The 21,705-nt window shown below is 55.5% G+C and overlaps 7 protein-coding genes across 7 annotated transcripts; 4 read left to right on the forward strand and 3 right to left on the reverse strand.

Annotated features, from left to right (window-relative positions):
* Window positions 1-2,221: 2,221 nt before the first annotated feature.
* J7T55_012057 (ubiquitin thiolesterase) lies at window positions 2,222-4,489 on the forward strand (the record flags this gene model as incomplete). Its single annotated transcript, XM_053136908.1, has 4 exons — window positions 2,222-2,737; window positions 2,887-2,973; window positions 3,066-3,129; window positions 3,336-4,489. 4 exons carry the CDS (start codon window positions 2,222-2,224, stop codon window positions 4,487-4,489), a joined length of 1,821 nt encoding a protein of 606 aa, XP_052999862.1.
* Window positions 4,490-5,966: 1,477 nt separating this feature from the next.
* On the reverse strand, window positions 5,967-7,509 carry J7T55_012058 (cop9 signalosome complex subunit 2; the record flags this gene model as incomplete). The annotated part of the gene is made up of 2 exons (XM_053136909.1): window positions 5,967-7,199; window positions 7,249-7,509. 2 exons carry the CDS (start codon window positions 7,507-7,509, stop codon window positions 5,967-5,969), a joined length of 1,494 nt encoding a protein of 497 aa, XP_052999863.1.
* Window positions 7,510-7,986: 477 nt separating this feature from the next.
* J7T55_012059 (uncharacterized protein) lies at window positions 7,987-9,249 on the forward strand (the record flags this gene model as incomplete). The annotated part of the gene is made up of 1 exon (XM_053136910.1): window positions 7,987-9,249. The coding sequence occupies one exon, from the start codon at window positions 7,987-7,989 to the stop codon at window positions 9,247-9,249; it is 1,263 nt and encodes a 420-aa protein (XP_052999864.1).
* Window positions 9,250-10,079: 830 nt separating this feature from the next.
* J7T55_012060 (uncharacterized protein) lies at window positions 10,080-10,863 on the reverse strand (the record flags this gene model as incomplete). Its single annotated transcript, XM_053136911.1, has 2 exons — window positions 10,080-10,632; window positions 10,715-10,863. 2 exons carry the CDS (start codon window positions 10,861-10,863, stop codon window positions 10,080-10,082), a joined length of 702 nt encoding a protein of 233 aa, XP_052999865.1.
* Window positions 10,864-12,108: 1,245 nt separating this feature from the next.
* On the forward strand, window positions 12,109-12,531 carry J7T55_012061 (uncharacterized protein; the record flags this gene model as incomplete). The annotated part of the gene is made up of 1 exon (XM_053136912.1): window positions 12,109-12,531. The coding sequence occupies one exon, from the start codon at window positions 12,109-12,111 to the stop codon at window positions 12,529-12,531; it is 423 nt and encodes a 140-aa protein (XP_052999866.1).
* A 1,468-nt stretch (window positions 12,532-13,999) lies between these two features.
* On the reverse strand, window positions 14,000-19,199 carry J7T55_012062 (uncharacterized protein; the record flags this gene model as incomplete). Its single annotated transcript, XM_053136913.1, has 10 exons — window positions 14,000-14,058; window positions 14,142-14,345; window positions 14,452-14,562; window positions 14,619-15,332; window positions 15,479-15,861; window positions 16,186-16,645; window positions 16,706-17,579; window positions 17,676-17,863; window positions 18,219-18,790; window positions 19,141-19,199. The coding sequence occupies 10 exons, from the start codon at window positions 19,197-19,199 to the stop codon at window positions 14,000-14,002; spliced, it is 3,624 nt and encodes a 1,207-aa protein (XP_052999867.1).
* Window positions 19,200-20,613: 1,414 nt separating this feature from the next.
* Window positions 20,614-21,399, forward strand: J7T55_012063 (3-ketoacyl-acyl carrier protein reductase; the record flags this gene model as incomplete). Its single annotated transcript, XM_053136914.1, has 1 exon — window positions 20,614-21,399. The coding sequence occupies one exon, from the start codon at window positions 20,614-20,616 to the stop codon at window positions 21,397-21,399; it is 786 nt and encodes a 261-aa protein (XP_052999868.1).
* Between the last annotated feature and the right edge of the window lie 306 nt (window positions 21,400-21,705).

Here is a 21,705-nt window from a genome sequence, read left to right on the forward strand (position 1 = left end):
TCATCACCACCACTACCTCCTCCACTACCACCTCCATCACTGTCACCGTCGCCGTCACCCTCACCAGAGAGCCCTCTCCAGGAAACATTCCTCGAGCTGCCAAGTCGACTGGTCCTCTGCATCCACACACACACTCACTACTCACACACACACAAATAGTCACTCACGCATAAGTAAGCACTCACACACATTAACACATTCACACACGGCCGAGAAAAGTGCTTTGGCGTTCCAGATTGGCTGGCCATTTATCGGCCGCCGTCCACTATTCTCATGGCGTCCAGCAGTCCCAAGGTTACTGTCGACGTCTCGCTCCGACAACCTCTGACCAGGAGAGCTCCCACACGCCAGCAAGCTCAGCCAGGGGTTCCCCAGCCGAGCGTCCCTCGTCAATTCCGCTAGAGATTCCCGGGACAGGCATCGGACGCAGGCTCGGCCTCTGGCTCAGGGCTGTGGAGCTGCCGCGGGCAGCGGCCATCTGGCATCTGGGCATGCTCATCAGACGAGACCGCACCATGGACAGGGCTCCTTTCTTGGCCCGCGGCGATCACCCAGACCCAGACAGACACACCACCAGACGCACACTGCTCTATCGACACCCTTCCCTTCCCGGTACCAGCAAACCAGCACCAGCACCAGCATCGGCCCATCCAGCCCAGCCCGTCGCTGACCAGAGAGAGAGCTTGCTGCCCCCTTGCCAGCTGATCCCTCCAGTCATTGACGCTCCCAACCTGGAGGCTCCCTGTCGATTCACTGGCTACTCCCGCGGGTCAGTGCGTCGTCGCGTTGCTCGGGGTTTGATGAGATGGGATGGGTTGGGATGTTCGTTCTCTGTCTCCATGTCTCTCTCCGTCTCTGCATGCTGCAGCAGCAGGCAATGTGGAAGAGGGGTAAAAAAGAGATGTGAAGCAGTCAAGGACGCTTGGCTCCTCACACTCTCCCCCAACTCCTTCGTATAACCACCCCAAATCCCAAAATTTCTTCTGGACTTGGATTTCTTTGGGCCGTGGCCTCTCATAGTCTTCAATTAGACCCAATATCAACAATCTCCTGCCCTCCTGCATAGCTTCTGGTGCCCACCTTACCTGTTCCGCATCGGATCTTCAGTGTGCCTGTGCCGCTCGCAGGTATCTGCTCCGTCTAATTCGAGTACTTACTGGGGTCGTGGTTTTGTGGTGTCCCTTGACCCTCCTCACGACTCACAACAGTCAGCACTACCGAGATCCTTGGACCGACTTAGACAGCCAGCAGGCCACAGAGGCTGTCAAAACTCGTGTGCTTTGCTGCACACATAAGCACCGTATTTATCCTTCGGCCCCACCGTCACCATCACCGTCACCGTGTCACCTTCGAACAGAGCCCGACCTGCTCTACCACTCTGACCTCGCACACCGTCCTTGCCCCCGACATTCGAACCAAAGCCGCGCGGTCCGTCGACAACGTTCCGGCCTCGGCTGCTCTCACTTGGGGTGTGGTTGCCTCTATCTCGCCATTGTTGTGGCGCCGAGCGACTTGCAAGCCGACACTCCTGCCCTGACCACCAACTATCTATCTATCTGTCTATCTATCTGTTTTTTTCTTCCTTTCACTCTATCAAATTTGACCTGGCCTGGCCCGCCGTCTGACAGGCAACTCTATCTCTCAACATACTGCTTCCTGAGATCGGCTCCAACCATTCTCCTGTCACACCACGCACATGAGGATCTCTACGTCTTGACAATTCTCCCGGGTCGGGATCTATCACAACCGCTTCACGGAGGCTGTTTTCCCTAGGTCTTGCTCAACGGCCGTACGTTCAACCCAATGTTATGATACATCTGTCGCGCTGCACTGTCCGCACCTCTGGTCGTGACTTGCTTTTTTTTTCCCCTCTCCTTTTCGTGCCATCTCTTCTGTCATTTGTGCTTGCGTGTGCGCTTGTACGTGTGAGAGAGTGAGAGAGTAAACACTGACGACATCTCTTGCAGAGGGACTAACATCCAGTCGCTGATCGGTCGTCCCGGCGGTAGTTCAACGACAGCTGCATGCCACAAGACACTTGTTCAACGGTCGACAGAGAGAATCAAGACACAGTGGTTGACAAGCCTGATTGCTCCATCTAATTGACCTGGCCTTCGACTGTCCTTAACTGGGCTGCTCTGGTCTTTTCTGTCTGGTTCTGTCTGGTCTGCTCCGAAGCTGATCCTTCTTCGCGTTGCCCCTGCTCGGATTTCGAATAGGCATGTTCCAGCCGCAGCCGACACCGTACTCGTCCTTCTATCCCGCCTACCTGCCCGTCGGCGTTGAGGATGATGGGATGAGCGGCGGGTTTGAGGGCGTGCAGGCGTCCGGGTACAGCACTTACCCACAGGTGCCCTTTGCTTCTCTGTCCCTGGCTGGGCCTGGGCCTCAGGCTGGGGCGCCGGGGCCCCCTGCAAGTGGTCCTGGGCCAGCCGGCGGCTCATGCCATGATGCTCATGGCGGGGCAGCAGGGGTCCCTGTCAACGTCGTCCGCCCTGCCCCGCTACCCGTGTTCCCTTTCCACAGCACCCTTCCTCTACATCAACATCAACAATCTGGAGCTCCCAGCCTCTTTGACCACCGGCAACAACCGTCGCTCAAACAGCAGCATCAGCAACAAAGCTATTCTCCCATCAGCCGTGCGACATCCAACGTCAAGATGGAGCAGAACCAAAGCCTGCCCGACGACTTTGCCGCTCAGGAGGCTGCAGCCAGGACATGGGAGCCTGAGGTTGAGGTACGATCGCTTCCTCTCCATTCCGCCCTTCTTCTTCTCTTTTCCCGCCCAGCCCTTGACAGCTCTTGATGCGCAGCTCCGCAGCTCTGCAACCTGCAACTCTGCAGGTCTGGGGAGCTTCCTCGGCTAACTACTTGGGATCCACACAGGGGCCACTGCTCGGCGACAGGACTAGCATTACTGCCATCACAGAGCAGTACGCAAAGGCCGACCCTATCTATGTCGACAAGACAATGGTGAGCCTCCCTCCTAGCGTCCCCGCTGTGGCAAAGCTCGCAGTGCTAGTAATCACATGGCAGCGTCGTACCAATGCTGACGGTCTCCCTAGGCTCTGCCCCAAACATACTCACATTACAGGCCCGTCAAAGGAGACGGCAACTGTGGGTGGAGAGGTAAGCTAGAGCTCTTCCAATCTCGCCAGATCAGCTTCCGGCAACCCCCCCCCCCCCCTCAAAACCCCTGGCCCTGTCACGCAAGGACCTTTCCAAATGCAGTATTCCGGGTCAAATTCATCTGCGATCACATCATCAGCATCCTTCCCGTGGACATCATCACCCTTGTGCGACATCGACTTGTACAGTTGCTGACCTTTTCAAAGCTATTGGTTTCTGCTACTTCGAACTGCTCATTCAGCAGGGTAGCCAGGAGCTTGTCGACGGGGAGCGTCTGCGCCTTACACAACTGAATGACTACCTCGTAAATAGCGGCAACTACGACCCTGATCTGTTCGTAGACTTCGTAGAAGATACGTTCGAGCTCCTCCAGCAGATATCCGACAACATACACGACCATGACACAGCCATGGCCGTTCTGACCACCAAGTTTAACGATTTATCCTCAATGAACATATTGTTCCACCTTCGGCTGCTTGCAGGGGCGTGGCTAAGGGGCAACCGCGATCAATACGCGGGATGGTGCGAGGCTGATCCCGAGACTTACGCGCAGACAGTGATTGAGCCATCACAGCGCGAGATCGAAGAGCTGGGTGTCGTCCTTTTGGTCGAGGTCCTGCTGAAACCCGCTGGGTTCACTCTCGAGATCGCCTACCTCGATCGCAGTCAGGGTAGCCAGGTCAACACCCACCGCTTCCCTGACGGGGACCCCAACAACATGGGCCCTTTTATTCATCTTCTCTACCGCCCAGGTCATTACGACATATTATACAAGCCGACGACGACAACTTCTCTGCAGGTCAACCGGATGGCCTACACGCCGACCTATCACGATAGTGTTGGCCCGCAGTTTCAAGACACATTCAGCCTGGCGAATCCTTTAGCCTTGATACCAGGTTTTGGAGCAGTCGGACCGATCTCTTCCATGGGGCAGTTAACAGGGCCTTCGCTAGACTACCCATCCAGTCCCCAGTCGCCGTGGTTCTCTTCACCATACGCAGATTCATCACCCACTCCTCCGGCACAGACCCAATCAACGCAGCAGACTTCGCTATCGACGCAGCCGATACCTGGGCCGTCAACAACCCACGAGATCCGTTTCAGTGAGTATCAGTACAAGGAGCCGATGGATGCAAATGCCTGGCAGGAGCAACCACTGCAGACGAACACGTTCAAGAATTCACATTTCAACACCGCTCACTACAACAACCCTAATTTCCAGCCAGAAGAGTACAGACCTGGCTACGATGATTGGATCGAGAGGTGCGAGCGGCCAGGGAAGAAAAAGGGCCACCACAAGGCGGGTCATTCTTCATCCGACGACAGTACAGGCCACGGGGAGGCGAAGAATGAAAAATGACAATCACAGAGCGGGCGGTCGAGGGTCAAGAGCCACAAGCACTGCCGCCGATAAATGGGTGTTGACCAGACGAGAACACGCGGGGCTTCTAGAATGGGATCCAGCGTTGGGGGATACGCTGAGCTACGGATTCGGCAGGCAGAGGAAGCGGCACGGCAGCAGACGAAGGAAGGGAGGATGTGAGTGCCCCAGACAGTATGGCATGGGTTTCAATCGGCACACACAAGCGAAACATGGCGCTTTCCCATTGCAAAGATCAAAAAACCAGGGGGTCGTTCTCGGAGAGCGCAGCAAACGGGGGGAACGGCCACGGGGCGAGCGGTGATTGACTATGCATTTTCAGACGACGTTGCCTTTCCTGCGCAAGGCGGACGTGGTCAATGTCTTTTTTTTATTGGTCCTGGTTTCGTTCTTCTGTCTTTCCAGAGTACTTCTAGGGCGAGGAAAATTATTTACCGGGGGTTATCTCTTTTTCTTTTTCTCCTTTGGGAAACGGGGGGTGACAGTAAGGCGGGCAAGGCAAGGCAGGCAGTTTGTAATTATGGCCAGGTCGACTGTGATCTTCGGGCCGGGACGTAATGTAATTCCTGGAATCATAGCATTGGCGTTCTACTCTCGCGTTGGATTTCATCCGTGTGTGTGTGTATGTGTGTGCGCGCACGCCTGCGTGTGTGTAGGTCTGCATATGTCAATCGCTCGGGAGATTTCCCATCATGCTCATGCGGTGTTGATCAGTGCTGCTTCCAGGTCGGTCAATGGGGACGTCCGTATATTGTGCCCCTTTGGGGCCGTCGTCAGCTCCCAAAACAGCACTCGGTCTTGGGCCCTCGACCAACCGGGGTAATTTGATCCGCATCGAGTAGACGATGATCAGCAGAAGGGAAGGGACTCTTGCGTTGAATGCGAGCCTCTTACCGTGCAGCCCCCCTGCCCGCATCTCTCAGCCACAGGACGGGATACGAGTCGCATTTAGATTGTTAGGAATTCCTCCGCTGGCACTTGCCGTGCAGGCCGAGCCTGCGGTCGCAGCAGCGCTCCCTCCGTTCGTCGGAAGGGCGTGAAGTGTGTGAGGAGCGGTGGGCGAGCGCGCTGCAATGGGGTGTGGCCTTGCAGGTTCCTGCATTCGATATTTGATAACGGCAATGCGCAGGCCAAGCAGGCCAGGTGTAAAAGTCCCGTCGCCCGGTGCGGCGCGGCGCCAATCATCCGTCACTGTGCATGTCATAGGCGGGCCGACGTCCCGGGGTGTATTGATGTGTGGCTTTCTATTTCAGGAGGTTAACTGCTCGAATTCTGTCGGAACTAAAGCCGTGATGACAACGTGCTCCCTTTGTGATATGCTACTACCCGACGGAAGACGACCAAATGCAGTGCTTTCTGGACCCCGACCATCTTGTTTGAGGACAAATCACCTAAAGAAGGCCTGCTTATGAACAGGTCATCTCGTACCCCACCGAAAGAACTCAGACAAGACAGCCTAAGTCGGGCCAAACGTGTCCCTGGGGACCCTTCGAGCCCTCGGGCCACCGCCGGTGGCTCTGCCTCCCTCGCGACGTGGTCCCATTGCAGACTCGAAGAAACCACCTCCCAGGTCCGATGCATCGTTAGCCACGGTCGTGTCCGAGGTGCGGAAGCCGTCGCCGTCCTTGAAGACGGTCGTGTACAGCTCCGCAAGCGCTTCGGACAGGTGCTGGATGGCGCCGATGCGCTCCGCGTCGCGGTCGTTGTTGATCTCTAGGACGCCCGTCTGCTGATCAATTTTGCCATTGATCTTGCCGTCGATGATGAGGAAACCCATTATGTCCTGCACCTCAGCCTCGCTGATGCGCAGCTGCTTGGCGACCCAGGAGAGGCGCATTCGCGTGTAAGGCGTAATGAGCTTGAGGACAGCCTTGGTGCGCATGTTGCGCGTCACCTCGTCGATGTTCTCGGCGATGAAGGGGTCGGCCAGCAGGTCTTGGTTCTTTTGGAGGACACTCTCGTACTTGTGGATGTCATCACGCTGGTATGCGTCCACCAGCTCCGTCATTGCGGCGATGCGCGGATCGTTCTTGTACGGTTTCGTCTCTTGGCTGTCGAAGGGGTTGATGTCGGACTTCATCAGCATGGTTGTGAGCAACAGGTACTTGAGGACCTGAATGCGTTGCAGACTTCCAGCCTCGTCATAGTTACGGAAAGACTCAAAGAAGTCTGACTGCGCGTCCTTCCAATTCTCCTCGCTCATGTGCATCTTGCCGCCGCACTCCCGAATGATGCCCATGATTTTTGGATGGGGCACGGCCGAGCGCACCTTTAGAGCGCGCTGGTACAGAAGCTTGAGCTGCTTGTTGTTTTTGGTCTCGGCGTACATTTGGATCTCGAGGGCGTAGATCTCGAGCAGGTAGGTGCCCTTGCTGGAATCCTCGCTGCCGTCCTCGCGTTTGCAAGCATTGTGGAGCTCCTTCAGCTTCTTGTTGACGGATGGGTACTCCCTGCGGTCTAGCAAGAGCTTGGCGAGCTTGATGTTGGTCTTCAACCACAGTCTCTCGTTGTTGGTAGTCTGAAAGCACTCCAAAGTAAGCGAGTAGAACTTCTCCATACACAGTGCAGCTCCCTTGGCGTCGGAGCTCTTCTCGATGTAGTCCAGCATGTTGTTGATAGACTTCTCTGAGTAGTTCCGCGTGACGGCGGACTTGACGTAGGTGAGCAGCTCCGCATAGTGTTTGATGGCCTGAGAAATGGTCAGCGTGATGCGATCTCATGCGCCGTCCGTGACAAACCTCATCGTAACGCTGCAGCTTGAACTCTAGCTTGATGGCCTGTTTCAAGCCTTTGAAGCCCCAATCGCCCTTCTCCTGCTCCAGACTTGGTACCTCCAGGAACTCCTTGATTGCATCTTCGGGGTCGGTAACTTTCTGTTGTTTGGCGTTGTAGTACTTGTTTTCGATGTCAACATCCCCAGAATCCTCGTTGTCATCGTCGTCATCGTACTCGAAGTCATACTCCTCATCGGACTCCTGCATGAAGTCGTCGTCCGACATGTTGATGGTCCTGGCAGGCGTCCTGATGATGCAAAGTGCGTAGCGATAAAGCAGTCAAGTGGAGAGTCAAAGTGTAGGTATTGCAATGTGAATGTTCTGCTGGTGAGGAAGTCTGGATGTGGATGAAGTTGCAAACGATCGATGGACGTTCACACAATGGATGCTGCCTTCTGTGGGGGGATGAGAGCAGCTAACTCCAGCTTAGTGAGGGCCCGTGCAACATTGTAAGGCTGAGGGGAGCAAGCAAGCTTGCGGTCGGCTAGCTGGGGGCCTTATCACCGCCTGCTGCTGCTGCTAGATGGCACCGGAGGTAACGCGGTGCACGGCCCACTCTTGTTTTGTCTGCCTTGACTTTTCCGCCACCTTCATTTTCTTGTCCCTGCCAACTTCTCCGCCTGCCCTACTTTACAGCCATCCACAAAGCGCCTTCATCCACCCACCTACTACATCACAAGGCCACACGCTTTTTTCGTCAAAATGGGAGGCAACGACCTCAACCTCAAGAAATCATGGCATCCCCAGTTGATGTCCAACCAGCGGCGGGTCTACGACGCCGAACAGGCTGCACTGCAGGAACGGAAGCTCACCGAAGCCCGACTCGAGGAGATCAGGCGCGAGCGACAGATTGAGGAGACACAGAAGCAGCTCGAGGCTGCGGGAGGACAGAAGAAGGTCGACCGTGTTGAATGGATGTACCAAGGCCCAAACGATGGCGGGCGCGACGAATACTCGAGCGAGGCATTCCTACTCGGCAAGCGACGCATCGACTCCGTCCTCCGAGGGGACGACATGAAAAAGGTGGAGAAGACGGCAGGACCAACTGGCGAAACACCCGGGCCTGTTCCGATCATTGCCTCCGCGCGAGACACGGCTGCCAAGATCCGAGAAGATCCTCTCGTGGCGATCAAGAGGCAGCAACAAGAGGCTTACTCGGCCATGGCTAAGGATCCTGCTAAGCGCCGGCAGTTTCTAGCAGAGAGGGGCATTATAGAAGAGAAACCCAAATCAAAGCACAGGGAGCATAGGGAGCACAGACATCGCAGCCACAGGTCCCATCACCGTCACCGCGATGACGACCCTGATCGCGAACGGCGTCACAGGCGCCGACGAGAAGACTCACGAGAACGATCACGCAGTCCACGGCGGTATGACGATGATTCAGACTCTGAGAGACGTCACAAGAGGAGGCGTTCAGATTCGAGAGACAGATCGCCACCGACGCGCCGGGATGATGATGATTCGGGCAGTGGGAGACGCCACAAGAGCCGTCGTTCAGACTCTCGAGACGGGTCTCGAGGTCCGCGGCGTTACGACTCTGGGGAAGAGGACAGAGAAAAGGCCCCGAGGAGAGAATATTCGGACCGACGGCGGTATGACTCGGAGGACCGCAGGGAAGGCAGGGAGAGGAGGCAATCTCCCAATCGGAAACGCTCCCATCGTAACCTCAACGGAGCAGGAGCACAGCGTCCCGACAACCGCGACGATGAAGAAGAGAGAGCGAGAAAGCTTGCGGCCATGCAGAATGATGCCACAGACCTGGACAGAGCCAGGGAAGCCCGTCTCGCAGCGCTGGCGGAAAAGGAACAGGCCGACCGCGAGGCTGATGACCAAGCCCGAGCAAAAGCATCCAAGTATGGAGGCCGGGAGTTTGCACACAAGCTTCACAACGCAGCAGGAAATGGGAGTCTGGCAGACAGGATTGGTCGCGGCCGTCAAGGATTTCAGAGGGACGACGACTGAGGTGGTACGTCGCATGATGCGGAGATTGTATGCAGATGATTATGTGCATAGCTGACAATTACAAAGATCATCGTTTGTCATAGCAAGTGCGATCGAAGCCAGTGTTGAATTGGCTACCTCGCTACTTTGCAACCGTGCAAATCTGTCAAGTAAGAAAGCTGACCTGCCATAGAATGTCGATGTGAGATTCGTGCCTATTCTGCCTGCGGGACGAATGCGTGTGTGTCCGGAATTCCAACCAAGTCCGAGTGGTACGAGTGGGTACCTACACGAGAGCAAAACCTCGGAAAACCTTGCGGAAGCGTGGGTCTTGTAAGTCAAGGTAAGCCACGGCAATTTCGTGAATGCTGTTTTTGCCATCACATGATGGCTGCAACGACGATAGAAGTCTATCATCATCCCGCTCGTCCAGGATAAACCTGGAATATGTCCAGGCAACGCAGAGCAGGAGGCATCTTCATAGTTTACGAGCCAGAATGATTTTCTGTGCCTCGACACGCTCAGTTTTATCAAATGTTGGTGTATTTCAGCTATGCGAACAATAATACCCACGAAATACAACCCGAGCAGGACGTGCCCGATTTCCTGAACCCAAAGCTCGCACCTCAGTGGACACGCAGTGAATCGACCAACAACCCCCCGCCGCGCCTCAAACAGCGAACAGCAAGGAAGCAAGAAGCAAAACAATGGCACAGAATCTCAGAATAAAAAACACGCAATGTCCTGTATGGCCGTCCCAGGTTTTTGGAAGAACGCCGACTCCGTCTAAAGACCCACATCCAGTTCTAGCATCGCTCATGATCGCTCCTCCTCAGGCCCTCAGGCCCCCTTTATGCCTCGATCTGCACATCGAAGCATGTGCTCCATTGGGGCGCGTTGTCGAAGCTCCAGACCCAGACCATCATGTGCCTGCCGGCCTCCATGTTGGTGGGCATGGTGAGCTCCATCCAGTTGCCCTTGTCAACGAGGCCCTGGGCGGCGCTGATGATGCTCTTGTCATCAGGGTAGGAGAAGGAGTCGTCGGCGAAGCCGGCCTGGGCGATCCGGTTGGCGTCGGTGAACTCGTCGATGGTGTTGATCTCGGTCTCCTTGGCTCCGGCCCAGTACACGCTGACCTGGCCAGGGTCGTTGTTCTGGCCGGCGGTGGCACCGCGCGTGTGTCCGTTACCGCCGAACCTCAGCTTGATGGTGCCGCCGGGGCTGACGGTCGCCATCGGCGCGTTGGCCTCCTGGCCAGGGCTGCGCTGCGAGGGGTGGCACGCCGACCGGTCGCCCTCGAAGGTCTTGGCCGGGATGTTCCATGAGAAGTTGGTGGACTCGTCGATCCAGTCACCTGGGTTGGCCTTGGCGCGAGGCCAGCCGCGGCACAGCTCAGGGAAGAAGCTGTTTGGTATGCTGGTCAGCTACGGGGTTCTTTCATTTCTTTGCTCCGATCACAGCACCATGGAGAAGGAGAAGCACTTACACAGGGTCGACGATCTCTGCGGGGATTTTCTTGGAGCCTGCAATCATCTTTGGCAGGAGCTCTGTGTTGTCGTGGTCGGTACATTCAAGCCAGGAGTGGGCCGACGCCATGCCGGCGACTGCGAGGCAGGAAGCGAATGAGTACTTCATCTTGAAGGATTATGGGATTAAAGAATGCTGATAAGCTTCAATGAATGACGGCAGCTAAAGAGCGGGAAGGACTGTATGGACAGTGTACCACCGGGAGGTTATAAAGAGTGATATGCGTCGGCTGTGGAGCTGCGAGTGGTCGAGTGTATCCAGGAAGAGAGAGTATGTGGTGAGTAGGAGAGGCTCTGAACCTTTATACCAGGACGCAGGTCTTTGAAAAGGCGCACACCGGGGAATAGGACACAGGGGTAACGGCTTGTCGATGTCGATTGTTTCGTTGGCGCTACTAAAATTACACCTTAATATGTAAAAGTGGGGGGAGACTTGCCTCCGTCCACATTAAATATTCGATACGAGGGCCCTCAGGCCTCGTACGGAGACAGAGTGGCTACTCAGCCAACTGGGCCGGAGCATACTACTCACTACAAGAAACCCACCGTGGCGGTCCTCCCTCAAACAATGTGGCTAGGCCTATGGGCTGGGCTGGCTGCCAAGCACATAGACGCGCGCCTTTTGGGAGCGTCGAGTTTTGGATACTTGGGCTGGATGGCGATAGGCGCGACTCATCGGCCCTGCGTGCAGGTCTGCCAAGCGTTTCCACTTTTGCAGCGATCAGCTCAAGGGTGGCCATCCTATGGGGGCAATCGCAAAGGAAAGCCCTCTCGTGGCCGCAAGAACATTTCGACGCGAGCAGACGGAGGCCACCAGAGGTCCGTCAAAGGTTGAAGTTATGCTTGGTTGGCTGGCATCTCGACCGGGTCAGATAGGATGGCCGGTTGGGGGGCATGACCCCCAACTAGGCCATGTTGTGGCCCCCCAACTCACATAATCAATTGTTTGATGCCCGTCAAACGACCCAAAGCAAAACGTAATGTTTCGCACCCACGCGATCTAGCCCCAGACTCTGTAGCCCCAGCTCAACCAACTGAAATGCGGCCACCTGGTCCTGGGCAGCATCGGACGAACCGTGACGGGGCCGGGGGGAGGACAAGGGCTGCGTTGGACATGGATTCCCTCACGCCCCCGACCAACCAACTTACACGTCGCACTTTGTTTTGAAAACGACCATGCAGTCAGCCCTATCAGGATCTAGCCAATGTTTCGACTTTTCATCTGTCATTTTTGGACCCGATCACCGACCTCGTTGAACATCGTTGGATTTTGAAGTGCCACAGCATTCATGCGGACACTTTGAGAGACAGTACACGGACTGCAGCCCTCTTTTCCGTACCTCGCTGCCTTGGCATGGCAATCATCCATCTCATCCCCGTGCAGATGCATGAGGTCGCGCCAAACTGGCGAATAGGCGCCAGATCCCACCACCAGAGGGCCACAGATGGAGCTCATGTCCCCCCAACGACATTGGCCCCGGTCTGCTCATTCCCAGCTCAAGCCGGACCTCGACCGCCATCGACCGCCCTCGACCTCGCCCTTCGCAAGGCCAAGCTTCGCAGTCGGAAATCAAGAGCAGCGCCTGGACTTTCGCCAATCTCAGGGGCACCGGCGCCGATCCGGGGTCGCCAGTCCCGGCAGGGCAAGGAGCGGCGGCCTCAGCTGTCGACCGCGCAATCGACTGGAAGCGAGTCGGTGCACTGGCTGGCCTCCGGCCGGTGCAGCGTTCCCTCGAGCGCCGGTCCTCATAAACAATCCGCCCCCTATTTTGGTTGAATCTCGGCTGATCTCGCCCACAAAGGGGGCAGCCGCTCGATTGCTCTTGAGATTGCAAAGAACCGTCTAGTCTCTCCCCCGGGGGCGCCCCGCCAGACCATCCCGGCGTTGGTTGCGGTGAAGTCTTTGGTTTTTGTGTGTTCTCCGCTTGTGTCCAGTTCCCACTTATTCTGTGTGTCCCTATTCTCGGTCCTGGCTCACCCTCTGGCCCGTCCGCCGTGGCATCCACTCGGGGAGAAAAAACCGGCCTGCGCGCCCACCTTACACGGAGGGGCCGAGAGAGCTTAGCAGGATTGAAGCTCTTTCAGCTTGGAATCTGCCCCCGGGGGCCAGCCTCGGTCTCGCGTTCTAGGCTTCGAAAACTGGATATGCTCCTTGGCTGCTCAAGGAGCCCGGTATCCACTTGGCCCCGGTTGGATGTGACCGTTGCAACAGAGCTGACATTGAGTCTCTGGTGCAGACATGCAGTTCAGTCCAATCATCATGGCTTTGAAGGAAGGTAGTGTGGGCGTGCCCGCAGGACAATTCAAAGTGTCAAGCCGGAGTCCAGCCGACAAACTAGTCTATGTAACAAGCTGTCATGGAAACGTCAACTTCTAATTAGACTTTAGCTCCCGCTGGCCTTGTGGGTTCCACAGCAACTATTTCCCGGCAACACTTTTGGGTAAGGACAGGGACTCTGCAATTGAGCAAACCTCATCAAATTAAGCCAAGAAAAGCAGCAGGAACAAAATCAGATCATTCTCACACAACTAGATTCCGAAATCAATGATGAGTGCGGCCGGGAATCACTAGCTAGGGAATACCCAAGGAGAAGGTGATGACTGATGTCCAATTAGTGACACAGCAAAGCGACTCGCCAGAACCTTGTCAAGTCCCATTTAAGGTTTGCTCCCGAGTCACACAAGAGTGCACTTCAGAGCAGTGAGCGAGCGCATGGTAGGAATTGTCCCGACGCTTGAATTCTTGAGCACAAGGAACCCTCCATGGAACCCTCAAGCAGAAAGACGGCAAGAACTCGACTTGGAATAGCCTCCCACGATCAAAGCCTTACCAAAGGAGCACCCACCAAACAATCTTCTCAATCACCAGAAGAGGAAATTTCACACATGGTCAAATGGATCCTTGGCAAATTGTACTCACTGTGGGCCTACCCACGCTGGCCATTATCTCATTGATAATTGTATGCGTTTTCGTGCCAGAGCAAAAGGGCTCCCTGCGGCAGTGGAGGGGGCCCTGGATGTGAAATAGAAATCAATGAGTAGAATATCAATTGAACTCTATCAAAACAGTCTGGCCCTAATTGCTTCTTTTACGCTGGCTCTGATGCTGGTGCTTTACCCGTCTGTTCACCACGGTAAAGAATTGACTGCCCAAGTGGCCACAAGTAGGCAGGATTGGCCAAAGAAAGGTCATTGACGTCCCATAGATGGACAAACAAGCTGCAAAGTACGACGACGAATGCTCATTAGAACCTGGGAAGAAGGAAGCAGTGAATGTCAAAGCCCGACGACAAAAGGTCGGCACCTTTTTGGATTGTGCATCAGCATGTCATGCTTTTTGTGCTCAGAGAGTCCGCCCTCCATATTAGAATTGCCCAACCACCACACCTGCTCCGATGCAAGTCTTGCCGTCGAAACTGGCATTCGGCAGCAGGGCGAGCGCAGCCGCCTTCGAAAGCTGAGTCGTGGAGGAGTCGGGATTAATTGCTTCCCCGGCAGTCAATGCATCGAAGCATGTCCGACCCTCGGCAAGACACTGGTAGATGACCAGCTGGTCTTCCAGGTGCACGTCGACTGCACGTTCTCTATTCACTGTTTCACGGGTCAGCGTTGGTGCCAGCGGTTGCGGTGTTGATGGCAATGCGAGACACGGGCTCACAGTTGCCGAGTATGTATCTGATCAGACATTGTTACTCACCCTCATCTTCCAGATCCTTGCAAACCTGACTCGAGATTTCCTTGCTCAGCGCAAGGAGTGTCGTGTCTTTCAGGGGTTGGGTCATCAGGTAGTCTCGACCCCAACCACAGTCTAACAAGTCAAAGAGTTAGTGATTGTTTGACAGGAGAGGCACACAAGCTGCCTACGCTCAGACCTGCCCACGAGAAGCACGTAGACTCGGTCATCGTGGCCGCTCTCTTCCACCTTGAAGTTGACATCGATGTTCCCAAAGCGGGCCTCGATGTCCCCCTGGAGGTTTTCCTGAAGCGGTTCATGCAGCACTGGAGGCGTGATGATGGTCACGTCAACATTTGACAGCACACTGTCTACGGATCCTGCCACGTCTTCATCATCGCACAGCTTGGCGTTGGGCCGAAGCGAAAGGGTGGTTCCGATCTTGCGCGGGCGAATCTTGAAGCGCACCGTTCCCTCTTGGAGGCACTTGCGGGTCATGCGGTCCCATCCGCGCTTGACGAGCTGGCAGATGATTTCGACACCAAAGTAGTCCCGGAGCGCCGGAAGGAAGACCTGGTCGATATACTCGAAGCTGGGTGTGCCGGGCGAGTATGTTGTGCCCTTGAGTCTCAGCTCTATCGGCTTGCCGTTCTCGGGGTCTTCGCTTCCGATGTAGAGGAGGAATGGGAGGATGGTCTGAAAGTGCAGCATGCAGCTGGCGAGCATCGAGCCCGGGTCAATCTTGATCTCTTTGCGGGTAATCTGCTTGGTTGACGGACGATACTTGGGGCGGAACTCGAGATTTCTGCTTTCGACGACATTGCCTACGACCTCTGCTCCAGTCTGCTCGGCAAGCCAATTGACAATAGCCACGAGGTCTGCCGTCATTCCTGGCTTGTTTGTCCCTATAGTGATTCAGGGTTAGCTGGTGGGCGCAGTGTGAAGAAAGAAATCAGAAGTTGCTATTTGGGCAGTAGACCCCCATTGACATGTCAGAAGGAGCGTGGCTTTCAGGCTGCAAGGTCACGAGCATAGCTGAGGTGCAGCCTACCTGTCAATTGAACTGATGGGTGCTGCCGTATGTTCTCAATCGTCAAGGGCTTGAGGGTGATCGCCGAGAGGCAAACGGCCGTTCGCACGAACTGACCAGTCGCGCTTTCCTTGTCAAGCACGACGGGGTCGCCGTCGGCAGGACCTGAAGAACCCATCACGGACTCGAGGTTAAAAGAAAGTCTGGGAGAATGAGACACTTGCGCTTGGATGATTCTGTCGTCGGTAGAATATTGTTGTTTCGGGAGGATGTGCAAAAAGGAATCCACTGTTGGTGTTTTGGGAGGCAGGTATGATGATGTTGGTATGCGTTTGTGAGCAGAACGCGCCTGCAGGTACCCGATCGAGCGATACAAGACCTCGAAAAGCTGAGGAATCCTGACGCTAGATGCGTTTCGAGGGCACGTGGAAGATGCAAAATTCACATTGACATCGGATCAAAACCGGCAGATCTGAGGAAATACATAGGTAATCACATAGTGACAGCTGGGCTCTAGCTTCATTGACAACTGTGACAATGGTCTACGCGGGATGGGGATTGAATGGCACATCTCGCCTCTGTCAGTTCAGGTGAAAGGATGTATTGAAGTGGGAGAAGAACAGTGGCGGGGTTAAGGTCTTCAATACCAATCAGGTATTGGACTTCAGGCATGACGAGAGGTCATTGTTGGTTTATTGCAAGACCTGGCCTATTGCTGTCACCTATACCTCTCGTACTCAGCGACCTCTGCTATCTTGGTCTCGACCCTCTTGACCGTCTCAGCATCATAGAGGTCCTCAGGAGACTTGCCTCCCTTGAGCACTTGCTCCTCGTGAATCTTGAATTCCTTCTTCGTCACACACACCAGATCACTCAACTTAAGGGTCGTCCACCTCTGCTGGTCTTCGCCATCACCCAAGGTCTTCAGAATGCTTGCTTGAGGTTTCCTCCACCTGATCAGGAACAGACTTGTTGGCAAGCCACTGATTACACTTCTACCCCGATACATCTCCTCGACGAGGAATGCCACCTCACTGTGGGTCAGGGGTATTCTCAGACCCAGAGCGATATCAGCTGGAGCCCCTGGCTCTGCCCTCACCAGTCTCTGTTCGTTGGCCTGAATCGCCGAGAAGAGGGAATCAAATGTCTTTCCTGATACCTTGGACTCGACATAGTCGCATGGATAGCCTGAATTCCTGGTCAGCGATTTGTTATGTGAGAAGATGGTGGGTAGAGTCCGATGCGCACCCGTGATCTTGAGGATAACGTGGTTGGCCACTGTCAGCCCGAAGATTGCTGGCATAGTCCCGAGAACTGGCAATATCCGAACGCGGAAGTCAGGCAGCGGTCCCAAGTCGCCAACCTGGCCCTTCTGGAATTCCTCGTCGGACAGTGGCAGCAGCTGTGCCTTGCCATCTGACGTCCTCTCTGTCGAGTAGACTGCGGCGATTCCATGCGTGACACCCTGCAGCTTCAGACGCCGCCTCGTAGCCCTTGACAGTGCGTCATCTGTGGTTCCGCTGATGTCACCAATGATGATCCTTGTTGGATCGCTCTTACATCCGGCGCCCATGGCAGAAATCACCTCGATCTGGTGGTCATGGCAGTACTTCAGCAGGGCAACCTTTGTGTCGATGTTATCGATCGCGTCGACCACGAAATCCGGTTTCTGTCCGCCCTCGGCCCAGGGCGCCAGCAAACTGTCGGCACTGTCGCTGTCAAACTTCTCCAGGCGCAGGTCGAACTTGACCCAGGGTGCGATCGCCCTTAGCCGCCTCTGCAAGCACTGCACCTTGGGAAGCCCCACGTCCGCCAGTGTTGCTACCGCGTGTCTGTTCAGGCTGCTCAGAGTGACCTGGTCGAAGTCGACCAGCCGCAGCTTCGAGATCCCGGACCGGGCGAACGCTGCTGTCGCGTGGCTGCCTACACCGCCGCATCCCACCACGACCACAAAGGACTTGCGCAGCTTGTCGAGTCCCTCGGGCGTCAGGAAGACGCGGTTGCGCGCCAGCTGCTCGAGGATCAGCTCATCGTCGAAGTCGCCAGCCTGGGCCCGCCGCGCGAGTGCCTCGGTTCGGATGTCTTCCTTGTCGGGCGCAGGTATCGTTCCGAGGCTCGTGAGCTGTTAGGACACGGGGTGCTGTTAGTGATCAGCACTCCTTCGTCGTCAAGGGTGTTCGGATCGAGGCGGATGTGCGGGTGTGGGATGTGTACTGACTTTCTGCAACGGGTGGTCGTCGCTTGGATTGGGTATCGAGTCCTTGAGCCTCGACACCCTCTGCTCGTGTGACAGGCGCTGGTAGCTCAGCAGGCCCGCGGCCACGATGCCTCCAGACACCAGTGCGGTCGCGGCGAGCTGGAAGCGCGAGTCGGATGTCGCGCGGGACAGCAGACCTGACATTGTTGCTTTACATGGGATGTGTTTCCTTGGACCAGACCTGTACAAGATCAAAATATTTCTTAGACGGGATGGCGTCACTGTACCTAGGTACCTGAGTATTACGTAATTCAAAGATCAGTGTATCCCTGCCAAAAAGTTCGGGCCTGCTTAGCACTGAGTCTAGGAGAACACAATAGTGTCGCAGTCTCTGCTGCTTGTCTACACATTCTTTCAGTTGCGACATGTACCTTACCAACTCACTCACTTGGACACTCAAAGGCTGGAACACTGCATCTTCATATTGAATCAAGTTCCTGAGTCTGACTGGTAACCAATCATAATCATGTAAATTTCAAACAACAGCTTCATCACAGCTCTCACACCCAGACCAGGCAACTTCAGAGAATGAATTTCCAACAATCTTCCCGGTCACAGCATTCACAGAAATCAAACTGGTGTCGATCATCTGGAATGTATACAATGGATCATACGGGCCGTCCTGCGGGTTTCCAAGCGGCTTCGACAGAGTGACCTCGAAGAAAGACTTCGTGCCTACCTGATCGCGAACAGCCTGGTCAGCCTGCGTGATTTCGACCTTGCAGTCCTCAACAGCAAACGTCTGCAGCCCCAGAATTGGCGTCCCCTTCTTTACGACAGGCGGCGCCCGCTCGTCCCAACCCGTCGATCGCACAGTGACGCACTCCCCACCGCCGGCCGCGAACAGCACATACAGCTTCGACAGACGCAGCGGGTCCGTAACGGGGTAGAATGGTCCGGCGGGGAGGGTGGCCTGGACACGGAGCAGTCGCGCGGATGGCAGCGCCTTCTGGGCGATGGTCTGAGCCTCGAAGACGCGGCCCAGGAAGCTGAGGATCTCGTTGGACTTAGTGGCGGAGACGACGCTGTTCTTGCCATTCTGCCCATTGGTGTTTGGTTCGCGAATGGATCGAGAGCTGCTCTGTCCAGATTTATGCGTACTCTGCAGGGTCACCGGCCTACTATTTATACTTGTGCGTGTGAAGCACTTGGTCGTTGGAACAATCCGTATATGCAAAATAGATGCCTTCGTGACCTCGAGTCTCCTCAAAGGAACTTGGTGTCGGGCTGACGCGCCGGTATGGATCGTCAGTACGAGTAGCCACACGCCAAGCATCTGAGGCAGCCTCTAATCGTCAAACCATCCTGATCGTTTGCCTAGACTCTCAACTGAACACATCAGAATCACATGTAAGCTGAGAACGAAGCTGAGCACAAAAGACGCAGCACATAGGTTGCCATTTTCATGTCCACTTTGCCGACTCACCGCTGGGCAAGATCCTCTGAACGGCTCAATGGTTCAAAATTAGGACGCATCCTCGACATGTGACTCGTATATCCAGGATTTTCTTGGTACTTTCGTAGCCTGGAAGTCACGATCAAAGAAAGTTCTCTTCGAACCTAGTGCGTCGTTGAGGTCTTTCCATTTTCCACGCCATGGGCTGTCGAAAGGGCTCCACTAACCTACCGACACAGACGGGAAGTCCACCCAACTTCAAAACAGTCTCTTATTCGACATACGACGGAAAATACTTTTTGCAGAAGATTGGGTTGAATCGAGGACGTTGGGTATACCTCGATTTCCCATATCTATTGTCGACCAGCAACTGGTCAACATTCAATACCTAGGTAGTGATAGTCTTTGTTCCCGCGTAGCTCGCTCTATATCATGCCGTTAAGACGCGTACTACTAGAGCTGCCCATAAGGCTAGCCATCGAAGTTCTGGGACGGCTTCTCTATCTTGTCCCGTTCCGTCAGCCGCACACGGCCAGGATGATCGATTCTGGAAAAGGCGGGACGGAACGGAGCGCACTGTCGATTGTGGGGATTATCCGCCAGCCTGGGAACGAAATGCGGCACCTAGATGAATCGACAAGCTGACAGGTCTGGATACGGGAATTTCTTTGACGATGGGTTGACGGCGTTGAATGGTGTGCCCGCTAGCCCGCAAACCTGAATAGAGGGATTGTCGACTTGGTGTCTGAGAGCTTTCATACCAGTCTGTTGGTGCTGGTGTCCCGCCATTTTAAGATTGAGCTACCCATTAGTCAAGACTAGATGGTGTCAAGCCAACTCGACTTACACCCTGCTTTGTGTGACATGAACAATTACCAATGCTGTCATGACTAGACCCCCATGCGAGCACCTTCATGCCTTTGGGTTGGCTCGACGGCCGGACATCGCACCCTTCAACAGCCCGAACCCTGAACCCCTTAGCGCACACGAATACGAATACCACAGCGCCGAATTCGAGTACGGACGGGCAAGACGGCCGACTTGGCAGGTGGAAGTGTCTGGGCGGCCTGGCTGTTCTGCCACTGATATCACCTTGAACCGTTGAAATCTAAGTGCCGACTCTAGAAAATTTGAGTTTGAAGACACGAGGCAAATTGGCCGCGAAGGTTTCGGGGCCTCCTGTCAAATCTGCTGCAAACCGTAACTTTATAGGCGGTATTCGTCGATGTTGCGAAAATGTCTCAAACGTTACGTGAGTCTGAGTTGAATGTCTAGCGTACACCACATACGTTCTAGGAACAAATATTCACCCCTGCGTGGTCTGGCCTGGGCAGCGTCAGTGCTTCCACCCCACACTCCCCCAGTCCCTGCAGGGGATAATGCGCCAGCGGACGACATATAAGGGCTATCTGCACGACTCCTGAGCTTCACAGCCGCCATGACTTGTCTCCCCACCAGCCAGCCTCTCACAGCTCTCACAACCCCTCTCCAACACAAGACAACATGTCCACCCACACAGTGATCGTCACCGGCGCGGGCGGCGGCCTAGGCAAGGCCATCGCGGCGGCCTTCCTCGCCGCAGGGAGCAACGTGGCCATCTGCGACGTGAACCAGGAGCGCCTGACGGCGACGGAGCAGGAGTGGGTGGCGGCCGGCCACAAGGCGGAGCGGATCCTGACGACGACGACGGACGTCTCGGACCAGGCGGCGGTGCAGGCGCTGGTCGACGGCAGCGTGGCGCGCTTCGGGCGCCTCGACCTGCTGGTCAACAACGCCGGCATCATGGACGACTTCTCGCCCGCGGGCGAGTGCCCGCCCGAGCTGTGGGCGCGCGTGCTGGGCGTCAACCTCAACGGGCCCTACTACGCGACGCGCGCGGCCGTGGCGCAGTTCCAGAAGCAGGGGGACGGCAAGGGCGGCCTGATCATCAACATCTGCTCTGTCGCCGCCAAGTCGGGCCACAGCGCCGGCGCCGCGTACACGGCGTCCAAGCACGGCCTGCTGGGCCTGAGCAAGAACACGGCGTTTGCGTATGCCGACAAGGGGATCTACTCTGTCGCGTTCCTGCTGGGCGGCATGAACACCCATATCACGGATGCCATGGCCAAGGGCATCAACATGGACTTTTTCCAGAAGTTCGAGCAGGCGCAGGCCAAGTTTGACGCTGAGAAGCACAGTGTCCCCGTGGAGAATGTGGCCAAATACTGCGTGTTCCTGTCGGACCGGGGCATTGCGAAGAGTGCCAATGGGGCGTGCCTGGACTTTACGAACAACTGGCCTGCGCAATGATGAGAATGATGAGGGGCCAAGAGCCAGCGTGACAGTGAGATGAGACATAGGGGGTTGAGGATGGTTGGCTCACTGCTGTTGGGGCTGGGTTGGAGGTTTCTAGACTAGACCGTGGCTGTCACCTACGGCACCAACAGTTCACACTGCTGTGGTTAAAAAGGACGCATTCGTGTTGGAACAGATGCCAATATCTGGGATGTGGACCCCGATTGAGTCTCGTCGCCAGATTGTTCCTGGCTACTCTAAGCTTGAATCAAACGCTAGAGTAAATCTTTCGAAAATGGCTTTCAGGGCCATCTACCAATA

Source organism: Diaporthe amygdali (assembly GCF_026229845.1).
Source record: "Diaporthe amygdali strain CAA958 chromosome Unknown NODE_2_length_3802984_cov_64_841326, whole genome shotgun sequence".
Classification (NCBI taxonomy): Eukaryota; Fungi; Ascomycota; class Sordariomycetes; order Diaporthales; family Diaporthaceae; genus Diaporthe; species Diaporthe amygdali.